This window comes from Poecilia reticulata, chromosome 18 (genome assembly GCF_904066995.2).
Source record: "Poecilia reticulata chromosome 18, P_reticulata-male-v2, whole genome shotgun sequence".
NCBI classification, from domain to species: Eukaryota; Metazoa; Chordata; class Actinopteri; order Cyprinodontiformes; family Poeciliidae; genus Poecilia; species Poecilia reticulata.
In genome coordinates, this window is record NC_088847.1 from 13,545,122 (window position 1) to 13,559,039 (window position 13,918).

Genomic DNA, 13,918 nt, shown 5'->3' on the forward strand with positions numbered 1-13,918 from the left:
GCTTTCGAATCGTCTTTTCTTAGTTGCGTAAATCTTTGCACAGAGCTCCAAAAAAAAGAAAAAAGCAGAAGAAAAGCATCCCATCTGGATGAGGAGATGATAGGGCAGTGGGTCCATCTGTTGGCCTGAGGCCAGCTCACCCTCTCTGTCAATGAACTCCACGTCCTCTTACCTTGGCTCCCGTCCAGCGTCCCTCCTCTGCTTCCTTTTGCTCCTCTTTCTTGGACGGAGATGTTGTCACCTCAGCTGAGGCGAGCCTGTCACCACGACAACCAAATGGCATCTGTGCCCGTTCCTCTGCCAATCTGCATTTCTTTTCTTTTTCTTCTTATACAGTGCAGTGCGAAAGCATTCACTCATTTGGATCGTTCTCATTTTGTCTCACAATGCAACCTCGTACTTAGGATTTTCTGTGGAACGAGACAAAGTGGTGCATTACAGCAAAATGGAAGAATAATCTAATTACTTTTCAAAGCCATTTTACCAAACAAAATTTTTTGAGTAGCACGTATGTCCATCAGAAGAATCTGACATCCATAAATAATTATTCATTTCATATTAGACAAAGTCCAGATCTAAATCCAAATATGGACCTTTAAAGCTGCTGCTTACAAGCACTTTTTGTCCAATCTGGCTGACCTTGAGCTGTGGATGGCCAAAACAAAACTATCTAAAATGACCTGCAACTGTAATTGCATGGAAAAAGTGCTGCAAAGTGCGAAATCATAGGGGACTGATGCGCATCCGTCTTTTCAGCTTTTTATTTCCATGAGATGTTTAAAACCACTTTTCATTTTCCTTCCACTTCACAACTCTGCACAACTGTGCCGTGTTTCACTGAAGTCCTGCTAAAATACGTTTAAGTCTGCAGTTGAAGCATTATAAAAAGCTGCAGACGCTGAAGGAAGCAGCTGAATAATTTTGCTGCATTTGTCCTCAGATGACTTGGATATTAAAGTAGGTTGAAAGAAGACTGCTTTTATTCCCCCTCAATAAACTCACTTACACATTCTGCATACTTGGAAAAGTATCACGAGGAGCATTCCTGCTGATAAGGTTTAAATTCATTCACTAATTCTTGTGTGATCACATGATGTAAAAAAGAAAAGGGGGGGAGGAGAGAGGAAGTAACGTGCCAAAAAGGAGAAAACTAGATCTATTAAAAGTAGGGCTCGAAATCCCCCCCGGGGGACTCCGCCGTCTAACACGCTGGCTGAACAAAAGTTAAGGCAAGACAAGATCGTAAAACAGGAGATGAGAGGCTCCAGTCACCTTCAGGTGTGTGTGTGTGTGTGTGTGTGTGTCTGTTGTACAGGTGCTGAAAGCCTGCTTATCGTCCTCACAAAGCAGCAGTGAGGGGAAGCGGGAGCATCTGCAGGTGCAGGTGTGGGCTGCCTGTGTGTCCTCGTTTCTAATTATTCCTGCAGTGCGGTATACAATCACTCCCAGCTTAGGTTCAATTACCATCTGTGGGAGAGAGCGATACAAGATCCCGTGCAACTTTGAAAAAAAAAAAAGAAGAAGAAGAAAAAAAAAAGAGGCTTCTTAAGTTAGCCGGTATCAAATAAGGCATGTGGAAGGTGTTAAATTCTCTTTTGGGGGCGAGTGATTAAAACCTGTGGCAACCTGCCAGGCTGGAGTGAAAACGATCTTATCTGCAGGAGTGGCTTGGTGTGACTAACAGAGTTCAAAAGACTCGTCAAAAGCAAATAAAACAATCAGGCCATTTTGTTTTCCACATTACAGCGGGACATCTGTGCTGTGGTGGTGGGATATAAGCGTCCCTCTGTGGCTGTGCCACTTCGTGCAGATGTTCACACTTCCCGTCGCATGAGGAGCTGTCTGCTCCTCATCCTCTCCCCTCCAGTCCGCTGTTGTTCTGTTAGTTTTTAACAGTAATTCACATTTATAGGCCTCAAATTAGCAGCCAGTCTGACCTGACAGCTGTATAATAATAAAAAAAGAAGTGTTTTCCTCCTTACACGTTACTTCAGTTTAGTTTCAGAATTTTATTTAAGACAATCTGAGTAACTACAGAAACTATCCAACCCAACCTGGTTACAAAAAGGCAGCTACTCCGCTGGTTAAGTAATGAAATTACAGCGATTTACCACAACTTTTAGGCAACTGAGTTCAATTTCACAGCCTTGACTCCTGAAATGAAGAAATCTTTAAAACAGAACCTGTGTGACAACATGAAGCAGGTTAAAAGTCCTCAAACAGCAACTTATGCCATGATCTGAAGTAGTTCCAGATGAACTGCTTGAGATTCATCAGTCTGAGTCTTAAAGCAGCAAAACAACCATTCATTATCATTTTTATGTACGAGCATCATTAGCATCTCGGTACATTAGCATCTCAGTCAAAAATTACAACCATATGGGCGCCCAGGACAGTTGGAGTTAATTCAATTAGCCCAGCACGTTACTGGCATGCAGAATCTGAGAACACTGCCATTGAAATATGATATCCTACTAAATTATGTATCCAACCAGTGAGTTGTAAATGCGATGTTGCCAACGTTGGTGCTGTGAGAGCTGTGATTTGATATACTGTGCAGCTCCAGTTGGTGTACTGGTCTTTTTTAAAAGAAATACTATACATTTTACACATTTCTGAAGATGAATGTCCACAGGTAGAGGGACACACTTCTACCAGAACGCTCTTCTTTCGTCTCACAAGTCGAAATAATGTTTTAGTTTTGGTTGTTTTTTTTTTATTTTGGGATAATTGGGATGTTATTTGGTAAATGTGAGCTGGAGCTTTTTTTTTCTTAATCAGCAGTGGTCTTAGCCTTGGGACTCTCATGAATGTCTTGTTTGCTCCGTTTCTTTCTTGTTGCTGAAGTATGACTTGACCTGATGCAAGTGAGACATTCAGTGCATTATAGGTTAATCTTGGTTCTTCCATGAACTCTTGGATTAATCTTAGGCCTCTCCTGTCTTACGTTGGCTTCATGTTTTCTCCTTTTGTGAATAATTACTGATATTTTCCCAAAGCTTTAGAAATTGACCCGTTCCAGAAAGATGTTAATGACTGTTTAAAAAAAACAAAAAAATTTTCATCAAAAAACAGATCAGGCAAAGGAATAGTTTTCCACAGCACTGACCCATTGTTACTTAGGGATGCTAAATAATGGTCATTTAAGGGTTTATTAGATTAAAATTTGTTCCACTTGATTAACTCAAACCTTCTTTTAGTGTTGTAGTTTGACTGTCATCAACTAGAGCACCGACATCTTTAAGTAGAGTCAGTTGATACAGAAACAATGATGGTGGGGTGATACCAGAACGGGAAAGAGAAACAGACCAAACGAAGTCTGTTGTGTGATGCAAAATGCACTTTATGCGGTTCTAGTTTGAAATTTTGATTGTATTGTAACATGATGGAAAAACCATGATGTCAATAAGCACGGTTGATTTTGAGGACTGCTGTGAGTTAAATCTCTTCATGAAGTGACGTTTTAACATTTCCACGTACAGTCCAGTGTGAACATTTCTCTGTTCACATGGAATTAAGTGTTTAACCAAAACTAAATTACACTTTATTCTCTTTATTTTCCTATTCAGCAACTTAATTAGTTCCTGTTTTGTTAGGTTTTATTAATATGTCTAAGTTTAACAACGTAACAAAACCACAATCTTTTATTTAATACATGACAAAATTTTAATATTTAATCATCTTTTTAAAATCCAACATTATGAAAACGTTAGCCCTTTATGTTAAAGAAAACACGGTTAGTCTTCTAGATTCTAGAGAAAACTCTGATTTTTAAGAAAATAGCCACCTATCAATTAATCACTGGTCGACTGATAAGCTCAATCAACCTCACATTAACTCAATCGATGACTTGCATCCCTAATTAGAACTGAAAAGGTGTGATATTCTGCACAATAAGCAACTGCAAGCCACAAATTTTAAAGAGGAAAATAAATAACCACAACAACTTTTGTTGAATGAGTTTTTTTTTTTTCTCTTTTAGGTCAGTTTTTTTTCCGTCAAGCAACAGAAGTAGAACGCTCTACATCAACACTAAATTTTACAATATTTCCATTCAGTACCATCCCTCGGGGGGCGCAGCAGGAGCAGATAAAACAATTCAGTCCAAGCAGCAGCACCATTTTTTTCTGCACATCAGAATTTCTAAAAAAAAAAAAACACGCTAACAATGCAATGAGTGAGATCATACAGCCACTTAAACTGCCCACCTACACGCCTTCCTCCGCCAGAGCTCCACCACGAACCTGGTGGCCTTTGAACACTTTGCCAAGATCAGCTGCAAGGAAATGCAGGGAGTTTGACCAAGTTTGAACAGCTAAGGCCATGAATGGCTCTCTGAAGGGCAGCGTTGCTAAGCCTAATCGTCCGGTTGGAGAGAAAGTCTGCTGACTTTTTCTCTAGGCTGAACGTACACTGAAGCATTTGGCTGAAAACGACGGCGTTACCATATGAGAACATCTCCAAAGTACATGACAGTTTCGACTCATTTGTTTGCCCGTAGGTTTTGCTGGAATGATGCGTCGGATCTGCCGTCGAGATCAAACCGTTTTTCTTTCCTGAATTATTCGGAGCAAATCCACCCACAGATCCCAATCAGCTCATAATAAAGCCGCGTTGTTGCGCTGTAGAGTCTGAAAAGTTTGTGGACTTGTAGGCGGGCAAACGCATGAGATACGGTGATTTGAAACAGTATTAAAACCCATTCAGTTTGTTTTTATACATTTCATGTTACAACCACAAACTAAAATGTGTTTTACTTGGGATTCGGCGTGACAGACCGCCATAAAGTAGCACCCAAATAACTAATGTACTGTGCATTTACACACATTCATCCCTCAATGTCCCCAAATTAAATCCAGTGCAGCCATTTGCCTTCGTAAGTCCTTAATAAGTAAGGAAATGCAGCGTGTGCAATTTAATCTCAGTGTGGTGGAAAACTAACACTGCAATTCCTGAGCAGACCACTGTGGAACATGGCGGTGGCAGCATCATACTGTGGGAATGCTTTTCTTCAGCAGGGACAGTGAATCTGATCTGTGTTGATTTAAAGGTGATGGAGCAAAATGCAGAGAAATCCACCAGATGTAGAAAAACCTTTGAGACGGAGATTCCCCTTCAAGCAGGAAAACCATAAATACTGTTGCCAGAGCAACAACAGAGACGGTTTAAATCAAAGTGTATCTACGTATCAAAGTGGTCCAGACCGAAATCCAATAAAAACACTTGAAAACTGATGTTCTCCATCCATCCTACAAAGCTGGCAGATCCATACTTCAAAAGATGTAGAGTTTCCAAGTGTTTCCCTACCATGCTGAGAAAGAAACCCCACGCTGCACTTCTCTCAATTTCATTTGTAAGAAATCCTGAAAACTATTTTGTCTTTCAGTTCACAGTTATGCACCATTTTGTGATGGTGTGCTACATAAAAACTTCCAGTAAAACACACTCAAGTTTGAGGTTATAACAGCAAAAAATATGAAAAACTTCAACAGATATGAATTATTAAGAAAGGCGGTGTATATTTCTTTATGCTAAACAGACATATGTATTCTGACATAAGTTGTATATCTCCACGGTGGCCTTTTCTTTCTCTCCATGCATTTTTTTTCCTTTTTTTTTTTTCCAAGCCTCCAGTCAAAGTCTCAGGCAAATTCAAGGTTAAAGCGTACACAAGTCTCCCACAGTGACCTTTATCTCAGAGAGAGCCTCATGAGCCGACTGTGGGCAGAGATATGCGAGAGCAGCCTCCCGCCAAACAGCGACAGAATGCAAAAACAATCAAAATGTACATTTCAATCATAAAACAAAGCAAAGTGTTCCAAACTGAGAACTGAAGGTTGATTCTTGAGGTGGTGTCGGAGACAGGAGCAGCACAGTTTTGCTGCTGCTGTGTTTTGGCACAGCTGACAACGTGATGATCAAGTCCTCGGATCCCGGGATCAAGACCACGACCGCTGACAAGACGAATTTTACACAGAACAAACTGAAGCAAGTTACTCTTCAACTGTACAGCCGAGAAATGGACACAAAAATAGACATGTTATATTCTGCTATGACAAATGTATTAGCGCTATGTGCTAAAATGGGGCAGAGAGAAAGAGAAGGGCAGATTAGGAAATAGGACAGGCACTTCAGCGCGTATGCATAGCGAAGATTAAAGCAAAGAGGCAAGCGAAGAGGAAAGGAAAGGGAGAAAAAGGAGTCGTTATAAGAGGCTAAAGCACTTTCACTTTGATCAGTTTGAAAAGACAAATGAAACGTCCTAATTAACATTAACAACTGAGAACAAATTGGCTGTCAGATTTATGCAAAAGCAAAAATGATTCCTAGCCCATTTACAGACGCTAAAATCAATATTTGCTGACCATACAACGCTAGCATAATCATGGCTATTGATAGGGACACTGTCCTCGGCTCTGTGTACTGTTTGTTATTTAGCATCCTGAGACGAACGGGATTAAGCGACTGTCTAAAGCTAATAGCACTAATGGGATTGCGTAGCTCTATAGGGGGTCTAACCCCGGTTGTGGTCAGCAGGACAGTGAATTTATGTCCAGGCTAATATGCTAATTTGAGCCAGCTGGCTTTAAACTAGCGAGCAAGCTGCACTATTCCCTGCTACAATTGCCATTTTCTTTCAAGCCTGTGGATTTGAACACTTTTATTTATGGCTCACCGAACAGCAAATATGAAAGTAAACAGTTTTTAAAAAAAGAGAGAAGAAGTCAGGAGGAAAAAATATAAGCATCAAAATGCAACACATGGATTAGCAGAGAGCTAATGGCAGCTTTGCTAATATTTCTCACAGTCGGAAAGAAGGCTAGCACGTTGCTAGTACCGTTTACATATATTTGCGTTCATGTCATATTGGAGTTATTGTTGTAGCAACTTTTTTTTATTTTGTTGAGAACTTCTCATGCAGACACAGCTAAACGAAGTAATAGTTGATAAATTCTGACAAAGTTGCTATAAAACTACAAAGAAACTTAGAAAAGTTTAGTTTTAGACGCCCACAGACAAATGGGCAACGCACATCGGCATGTGTTAAAAATACACGTCTGAACTCACCCTAACAAGGTCCGGTCACTCCTCATTTTCGGGCATTATAACTTCAGATCGAATGGCTAAATATCAGTTATTTGTGTCACCTTGGTGAACTTCAGTGCTGGTCCAATCTGTAATAAAGTATGGCAAGCCAAGAGTGCCAAACATTGGCATTGACTGATCACTTAAAAAAATAAATAGAAAATACAAATCGTCCTTTGACGTGCATTAACGCCGCATTCCAGAATTTCTTCTTTATTAAAACGAATAATATCTCAGTAGAAGAAAAAAAAATCTAACAAAGACCTGAGTTTGTTAATTAAAGGTGGTTAATGTAATTTAAATAAATGATTAGATTGTTTAATTTTCTTACATTCTCTTAAGCGATAACTTTGATTTCCGTCTTAAGCATATATGCTAAAATTTTACTTAGAAATGCCCAATTAAAAAGTTTATGGCATGCAATCAATTATGAAAATATACTTTAAAAAACAATCTGTGCATTACAGATAGTTCTCTTTTTTTCACCGCTCATAAACAAGTGACTCTTTGGAATTACAAATCTGATTTTCACATCAGTTACATAAAAGAAAGGTTGGAAACGTGCCAATATTGGAAACCAATGATTTTCTGCATTAAAGGGGTTTATTCGATGAATGTCTTATTTTCTTTCATTACATCCTTTCTTCCAATAAACATCAACAATGGCAGTGGTAGAAGTACCCAAAAACTTTGTTAATTAAAATAATTAGCACCTCAGTAAAAAACATAATATATATTAAATGAAAATACAGCCCTGAGTCTTTTTAAGTATTACTAATGAGATATCACTGGTGATATGTACTTAAAGGTAAATAACATTTAGCTACTTTGGAAATTTAATTTCAATAAAATTAGGAAATGTGCAGATCATATTAGTTTTTCAACTCACTATCAGCTTAAAAAGTTGAATATACATATCTCTTTTTTTTCTTTTTTTTTTAGGGAAAGGGCATAACAAAGATCCTGCTGTACTAAAACCAGAGCAGATGTAATGCTCTCTGTCTGGAATTTTAGATGGCATATTTGCTAAAAACATGACTGTTTCTGATTAGAGAAACTTTACTTTGTGTATAAAAATCTGTTGTTAGCGCTCAAACTCCAATCTCTTGCACTGATCCTATATGACATGAACGCATCGGTGGTAAAAAAAAAAAAAAAAAAAAAGCTACTGATCTCTATCAGCACCATCAGCTGTAATTACATCAAGTCAAGAATGAAACAACAAAACTCAAAGCTTTAGCTTTTAGAATGGCTACAATATGAAAATGAGGCACTTTTTGAGCAGCTATGTGACTTTACATATTTCCTTTTTTTTTAAACATACCACTCAGCCAAATGTGTACTCTTTTGTCATTACAGGTTCAAAACAAAACAAAACAAAAAAAACCACACACACACAAAAAAACCCACTTTATTCTCCATTCTGTACCGTCCTCTGATTGGCTTTCACTTCATGAAATGAGAGCAGCGAATTACTCTTTAAGAATATCATTTGGCACACATCCCTGTAGGTTTGCTCAACCAACCGGATGAAAGCGAAAAGGAAAAAAAAATAAAAGAAATTTTCCATCAGTTTATGTCAAAGTGCTTCAGGGTTGCGTCCAATCCAGCAGCTCTGTCCGTCTGATTGGCTGTCACAGGAGGGAAAGGTGGAGCATCGAAGCGCTTTGAGTGATACCAGATTGTCTCTCTGAGGATGAATCGCTGACATCAGCACTCTGCAGAGGAAGAAAAAGAAACACAATCGGGTAAGATGTGGAACAAACAATAAAACGGACATTCAGAAGATACAATTTATCAGGTTTATTACGATGGGTGACGTTTGATACAAGTGTCTGCTTACGGGTTCTGGAACTCAGTGACCCAGAAAGAAAGACTGAAGTTTACAGGACGGTCAAACAGGCAGAAAAAGAAGAGATTCAGACAGGGAGAGAGATAAAGGGGGACAGCAAGATACGAAGACATCGAGGACACCTACTGCTACAGGCGGTCACACAAATGTGAGCTTTTGACTTTAGGCCAGCAGGGAACAGACATTCGGATCGGACGCTGCGTTTTTCAGGCCGTGTGATTGCGTGACTGCGGTGCATAGAAGACATAGAAGCGCACACACACAGGTATGCGCAAAAAAATGTCATCCGCAGCAAGAATCGAAAGTTTAAATAGTCATCCCCAGCAGCGTTGATGGGATTAAAGTCCCGGTTCAGAGGCTACAAAAACAATCACATGGTGTCAGGAAGCCATCTGTCAGTCACACAATAAGCCATCTGAGGATGTCCTGGCCAGATCTTCAAAGCGCTAAAATATTTTTGCAAATAATACTCTGTATGTGCCAGCAGGCTTGCAACTTGTACTTTTGGACTAAAAACAGCAATGTTGGAACTTGAAAATGCATTCAGGGCTTCCATGAAGCACAGTGAAATGGAGAGAGTCTAAAAATGCTTTTCATACGAGTCAAACTGAGAAGAAATGAGGCACAATTTGCAAAACGTCCAATTGCACATGAATGACGATGAATGGTGTAAAATTTAAATTACGCACTGATTGTTTTTCTTAACCATGTTGGGCTGAAAGTTTAATGCTATGTACGCAACATACGAGAGCTCGTAAATAGTCTGGTTGTTATCAACCTCCCTGGCATTTCAGTCACTTTAAGCATCCAGCATGTCGAGGTGAGGGAATCTTCATTATTGAAGACAAAGCGACTGCATAGCATGCCATGAGAAATTACAAATAACTTAAGTAAGAATGGCACGTGTGCTTTGAATGGATTTTTTTCCTACTTAAAATCCCGAAGTTTTTGTTCACTTAATGAAAGTTACCGACACGTTGCCTTGAGGTCTGATCCCCTCTTTCAAGCTAATCTGTTTAAGAATATTTGGCCAAAATGGGAATGATGTCACACAATAAATCTAGACTAAAACAAACAAATATGAGTTGCAAGAAAACGGAGAAATTACAAGTTTATCCCCATTCATGCTTCAAAGCATGTGTCCCTACCACTAATCAGAGTTTTACTCAACACAGAATAGACAGAAAAGCCTCTTTGGTCAATCTGTTTAGCATATAACCTGCTAATAACTAAATAGAAAGTTGATTGGTGCGTCCTGGATTTTAAGGTTGATGTGAAGCAGACACATGGAAAAACAAAAACACTGTAAGCGTTTACATGTCCGTCTGTGAAACAAGCAGTAGTGTCTCATCCTCCCAACAAGCATCGTGTGATTATCACAGCAGCAGTAATAGCAACAATTGCCTTTAAGGAGTCTTGGACGTACAATTGTTTACATTTTTTGCTCAAACGTTTTTCATTACTTGCAGTATTTTCGCTCAAGGCTCTCCTCCCTTCTGGATCCCAAATGAGATTCTGACTGTACGAGTCCCGTCTTTGTCCCGTCTGACAGATCCGCTCCCTAATTTGATGCCGTCATTGTTTTCCTTACAAAATGCCTTATAACTGTTATCGTACCGTCTGACAGGTTTTTACAAAAGAGCGACAAGCTCCTAAAGATCACGTTGATGTTCAAATTGACGTGTCTTTGAGTGTAATTGCTGCTGTGAGCGTCTACGGTTTTAAAATGTCCCATTTTGGAGTAAATGAGTGGCTGCTTGTGCAGTTTGCTTTGCAAACGGGGTTAAAAAGCAATATAAAAACAGCTAAACCGGGCTACTTTCTGCAAAACGCAGTGACTCACGGTGGAGGAACTCCGTCTGTTTTGGCCAATCTAAACAACATCATAAAGTTACTGAAGAGACCCAGCTCACAGAGAGTTCCCTAAAATTTCCCAGCAGCGCTCAGCTCTCTAATTGCACCAGGATACTCTATATTTATACCCCTCCTTCTCTCCCAAGTTTCATGCAGTGTGCTATATTTAGCCCCCCCTCCTACCCTTGGCACAGGCGGTGGCCACCAGCCGGCCTGCCGGTCCCCGGCGGACTGAAGCGGAGCACATCGCCTCCCTCTCTCCAGCAGAAACAACAACAAGCCATGAGACTGGAGTACCCCGAAGAAAGAGACGGCATAAAGCCACGAAGAGGGAGACGCTCCAGGGCCTTGAAAAAGTATTTAACCCCTTATGGAGTTGTTGCTTTTTAGGTAGCTTAAATGGGTTTGCTGAGATCTTAAAGTCAGATGAAAGCAACCAGAGTAAAAGCTCTCCAAGTTCAATTGTGCGCAAAAGAAAAAAAAAGAAACAAGAGAAAAAAAGTGATTGCCTCAAACCTAAACACTGCCTGTGTCAACCTTGGCTCCAACAGCCGTCATCAAGTGTTTGTGATAATTATATCACTGCGGAGGCATTTTGCTTCACTCTTTTTTTATGAACTGTTTTAGATGGTTTTCAAACACCAATGACCTGTTTAAGGTTATACCAAAGCACCTAAATCAGATTTATGAGCAAACTTTGACTAGGCCACCCTAAAAAACCTTTTTTGGAGCCTTTTTTTTTTTAAATCAGTCCCAGACCACCACACTACCGCCACCATGTGTGATGATCGGCAAACATGGTGGTGATAGTTTTACACCGGCTGTAACAAGTTACACTTTTGTCTTTTTAGTCCACCGAATATTTTCCACAAAAATCTTGGGGATCGTCAAGATGCCATCTGGAAATATGTTCCTCTTGGTTAGGAGTCATGCACTTTGCATTTTTGCTTCAGATGGTTTTTTTTTTCTGTGATCTTCTGAAAGTCTATGTTGGAGTAATTTTGGCCAATCCTGGGAAGAATCACAACTATGCCATGTTTTCTCCATGTGTGGATAAAAGATCTCAACAGAGTCCCAACAGTTTTTTAAGCCTTTCCTTCTTGAATATCTCTAGATCTTGATATGAAGTGCTGCTTTTTGAGGTCTTTTGCCATTCTTCATGCTGTCAGACAGCTTCTGTTTCAATTATTTCTTGATTCTGCACGGGGTTTTTTTATTAGGCAAATAAAAAAAGTGGTTCGTTTCAGATATTTTTCCAACTTTTAATAAAATAGGTTGAAAACTGTTTGCTGTATTGACTCAGGTTATCTTTGATATATATTTTTTCGAAACTTACAAGTGTGACAAGAAAAATGGAAGAAATCTGTAAGAGGGTAGTTTATTGTTCACGTCGCTGCGTAATATTGACTTTTCCCCAATAAAGACTTTATACAAATGGATGAAAAAATTAAAGCTGCTGACTGCCTCGCATGCTACAATTAAACGTTTCCTCCCCCGGCCCCACTAATCAGATATCGGCTTCTTATTTTCTCCCCTGGCGCTTCGCACATCGATCTCCTTCATTTCCTCGAATCGTTTCACCATCTGTGGGCAAATCAATATCACAATGGCCGCGTGCTTCTCTTCCTCTTATTCCTGCAGCCAGACTGTTTAAATCAAGACGTTTGACAAGACTATCTGCCTCCGCAGTCCTCGTCTCGCCACTTTTACTGCTCTCTGGCTCCGCTGGTGACTGTGTGTGTGTGTGTGTGTGTATAATCAGGGAAGTCTCTGTGTGTGCGTGTGTGTGTGTGTGTGTGTGTCTGTGTGAAAGACGTCCCGATGAACGGCTGCTTTAAAAATTGAAAGCCACCCAGTTCTCTGGTCGTAAATCTAGCGTGTCAGTCTGTCATTTTCCTGCCGCTGCAGCTCCCCACATGACGCGGGGCAACATGAAATGACTCACTGTGTCCGCTGGCCACTGCAGTCGGCTAAAATTATATTTCGCCTGAAAAGAAACAGGAGCAGACCGGAGGTACCGCACTCCATCATCGGAAACGGAGGTAAGCACCAGCGATGAGGGGAATCGCTGCGAGGGAACGGAGGCGAGTTCTACGAACCTCGCATGGAAAACGATGCAATTCACCTCCGAGATGATTTGTGCTTCCCATTCAGGCGGAAAATTGTGTGGTTCTAACCTGCAATCTGAGACCTGTTTGTGAAAAACACAGACTCCCTCAAAGTCCAGGAGTAAGCCGTCCATGACCTGTGATCCACCGCGAAGGATTTCAGAATCATCGCAGGATTAGGGATGAAATAAAATCTCTCCAATCAGCAAGTTTTCCAAGTGAGCGACTTCGCTTCTGAAACCATCCGGAGCTGTCATTACAAAGCTTTCCAAGTGTATTAATACCGCCTAAACTTTCTCAGATTGTTTTTTCACATTACAACCACAACTTCAATTTATTGGGATTTTACACGATAGGCCGACACAAAGCACAACGTCATTTCAAACCACAAACCACGTCTGGGATAGTGTCAACTTTCTGATGTAGCCGCTCTGGTGAAACCAAAACTACGTGCCACACCACGTGTCCTGTACGCTGATGTAAAATAAATCTTTATAAAAATAACAATATTATAAAAAAACAACTAATCATCCTATGCACACCATTCCCATGAGAGTGACAGTGATGCTTGTCTTCATCAGGGTCAGGAAAGAAAACAATGAAGGGTGAATCGTAATCGATATCGCCACAATACGGCGGCTTCCCTTATTTGCAGGTTAGTATTTGGGGATTTTCCTGTGAAGTCTTTCACTTCCTGACGTCCTGAAAAGCACAACAAAAAAATGTTTTTACAGAAAAGCAGCTTTGGAAGCTGACATAAGAAGGCACGATGCTGCTTGACACACCCTTGACTGGCCAATCCAGGAGCTGCATTTTATTTTCCACGATCCTGATTGGCTGTAACCTGAATAACAGAAATGAGGAAGACTATTCATGTTAGTTTTAGCAGTAAAGCTAAGATTAAGGTTTCCTGTATTTGGTGTTTGAACTATTAAAGCATGCTGCAATCATAAACACTTTTAGAGGAGATCTGAGGTATTGCTTCTAAATTCCCATAAACATCGACGGTCCACTGTGT

General features: G+C 40.2%; 1 protein-coding gene across 2 annotated transcripts in view; it reads right to left on the minus strand.

Annotated features, from left to right (window-relative positions):
• Positions 1–6,646: 6,646 nt before the first annotated feature.
• LOC103480483 (insulin receptor substrate 1-B) overlaps positions 6,647–13,918 on the minus strand; it is a 52,608-nt gene continuing 45,336 nt past the window's right edge. For both annotated transcript variants that reach the window (XR_014084608.1, XM_008435440.3), the window contains one exon: positions 6,647–8,804. Coding sequence is in view for 1 of the 2 variants with exons in the window: in XM_008435440.3 (XP_008433662.1) it covers positions 8,797–8,804 (8 nt within the window). In the remaining variant the exon portion in view is untranslated. The remainder of the gene's footprint in view (positions 8,805–13,918) is intronic.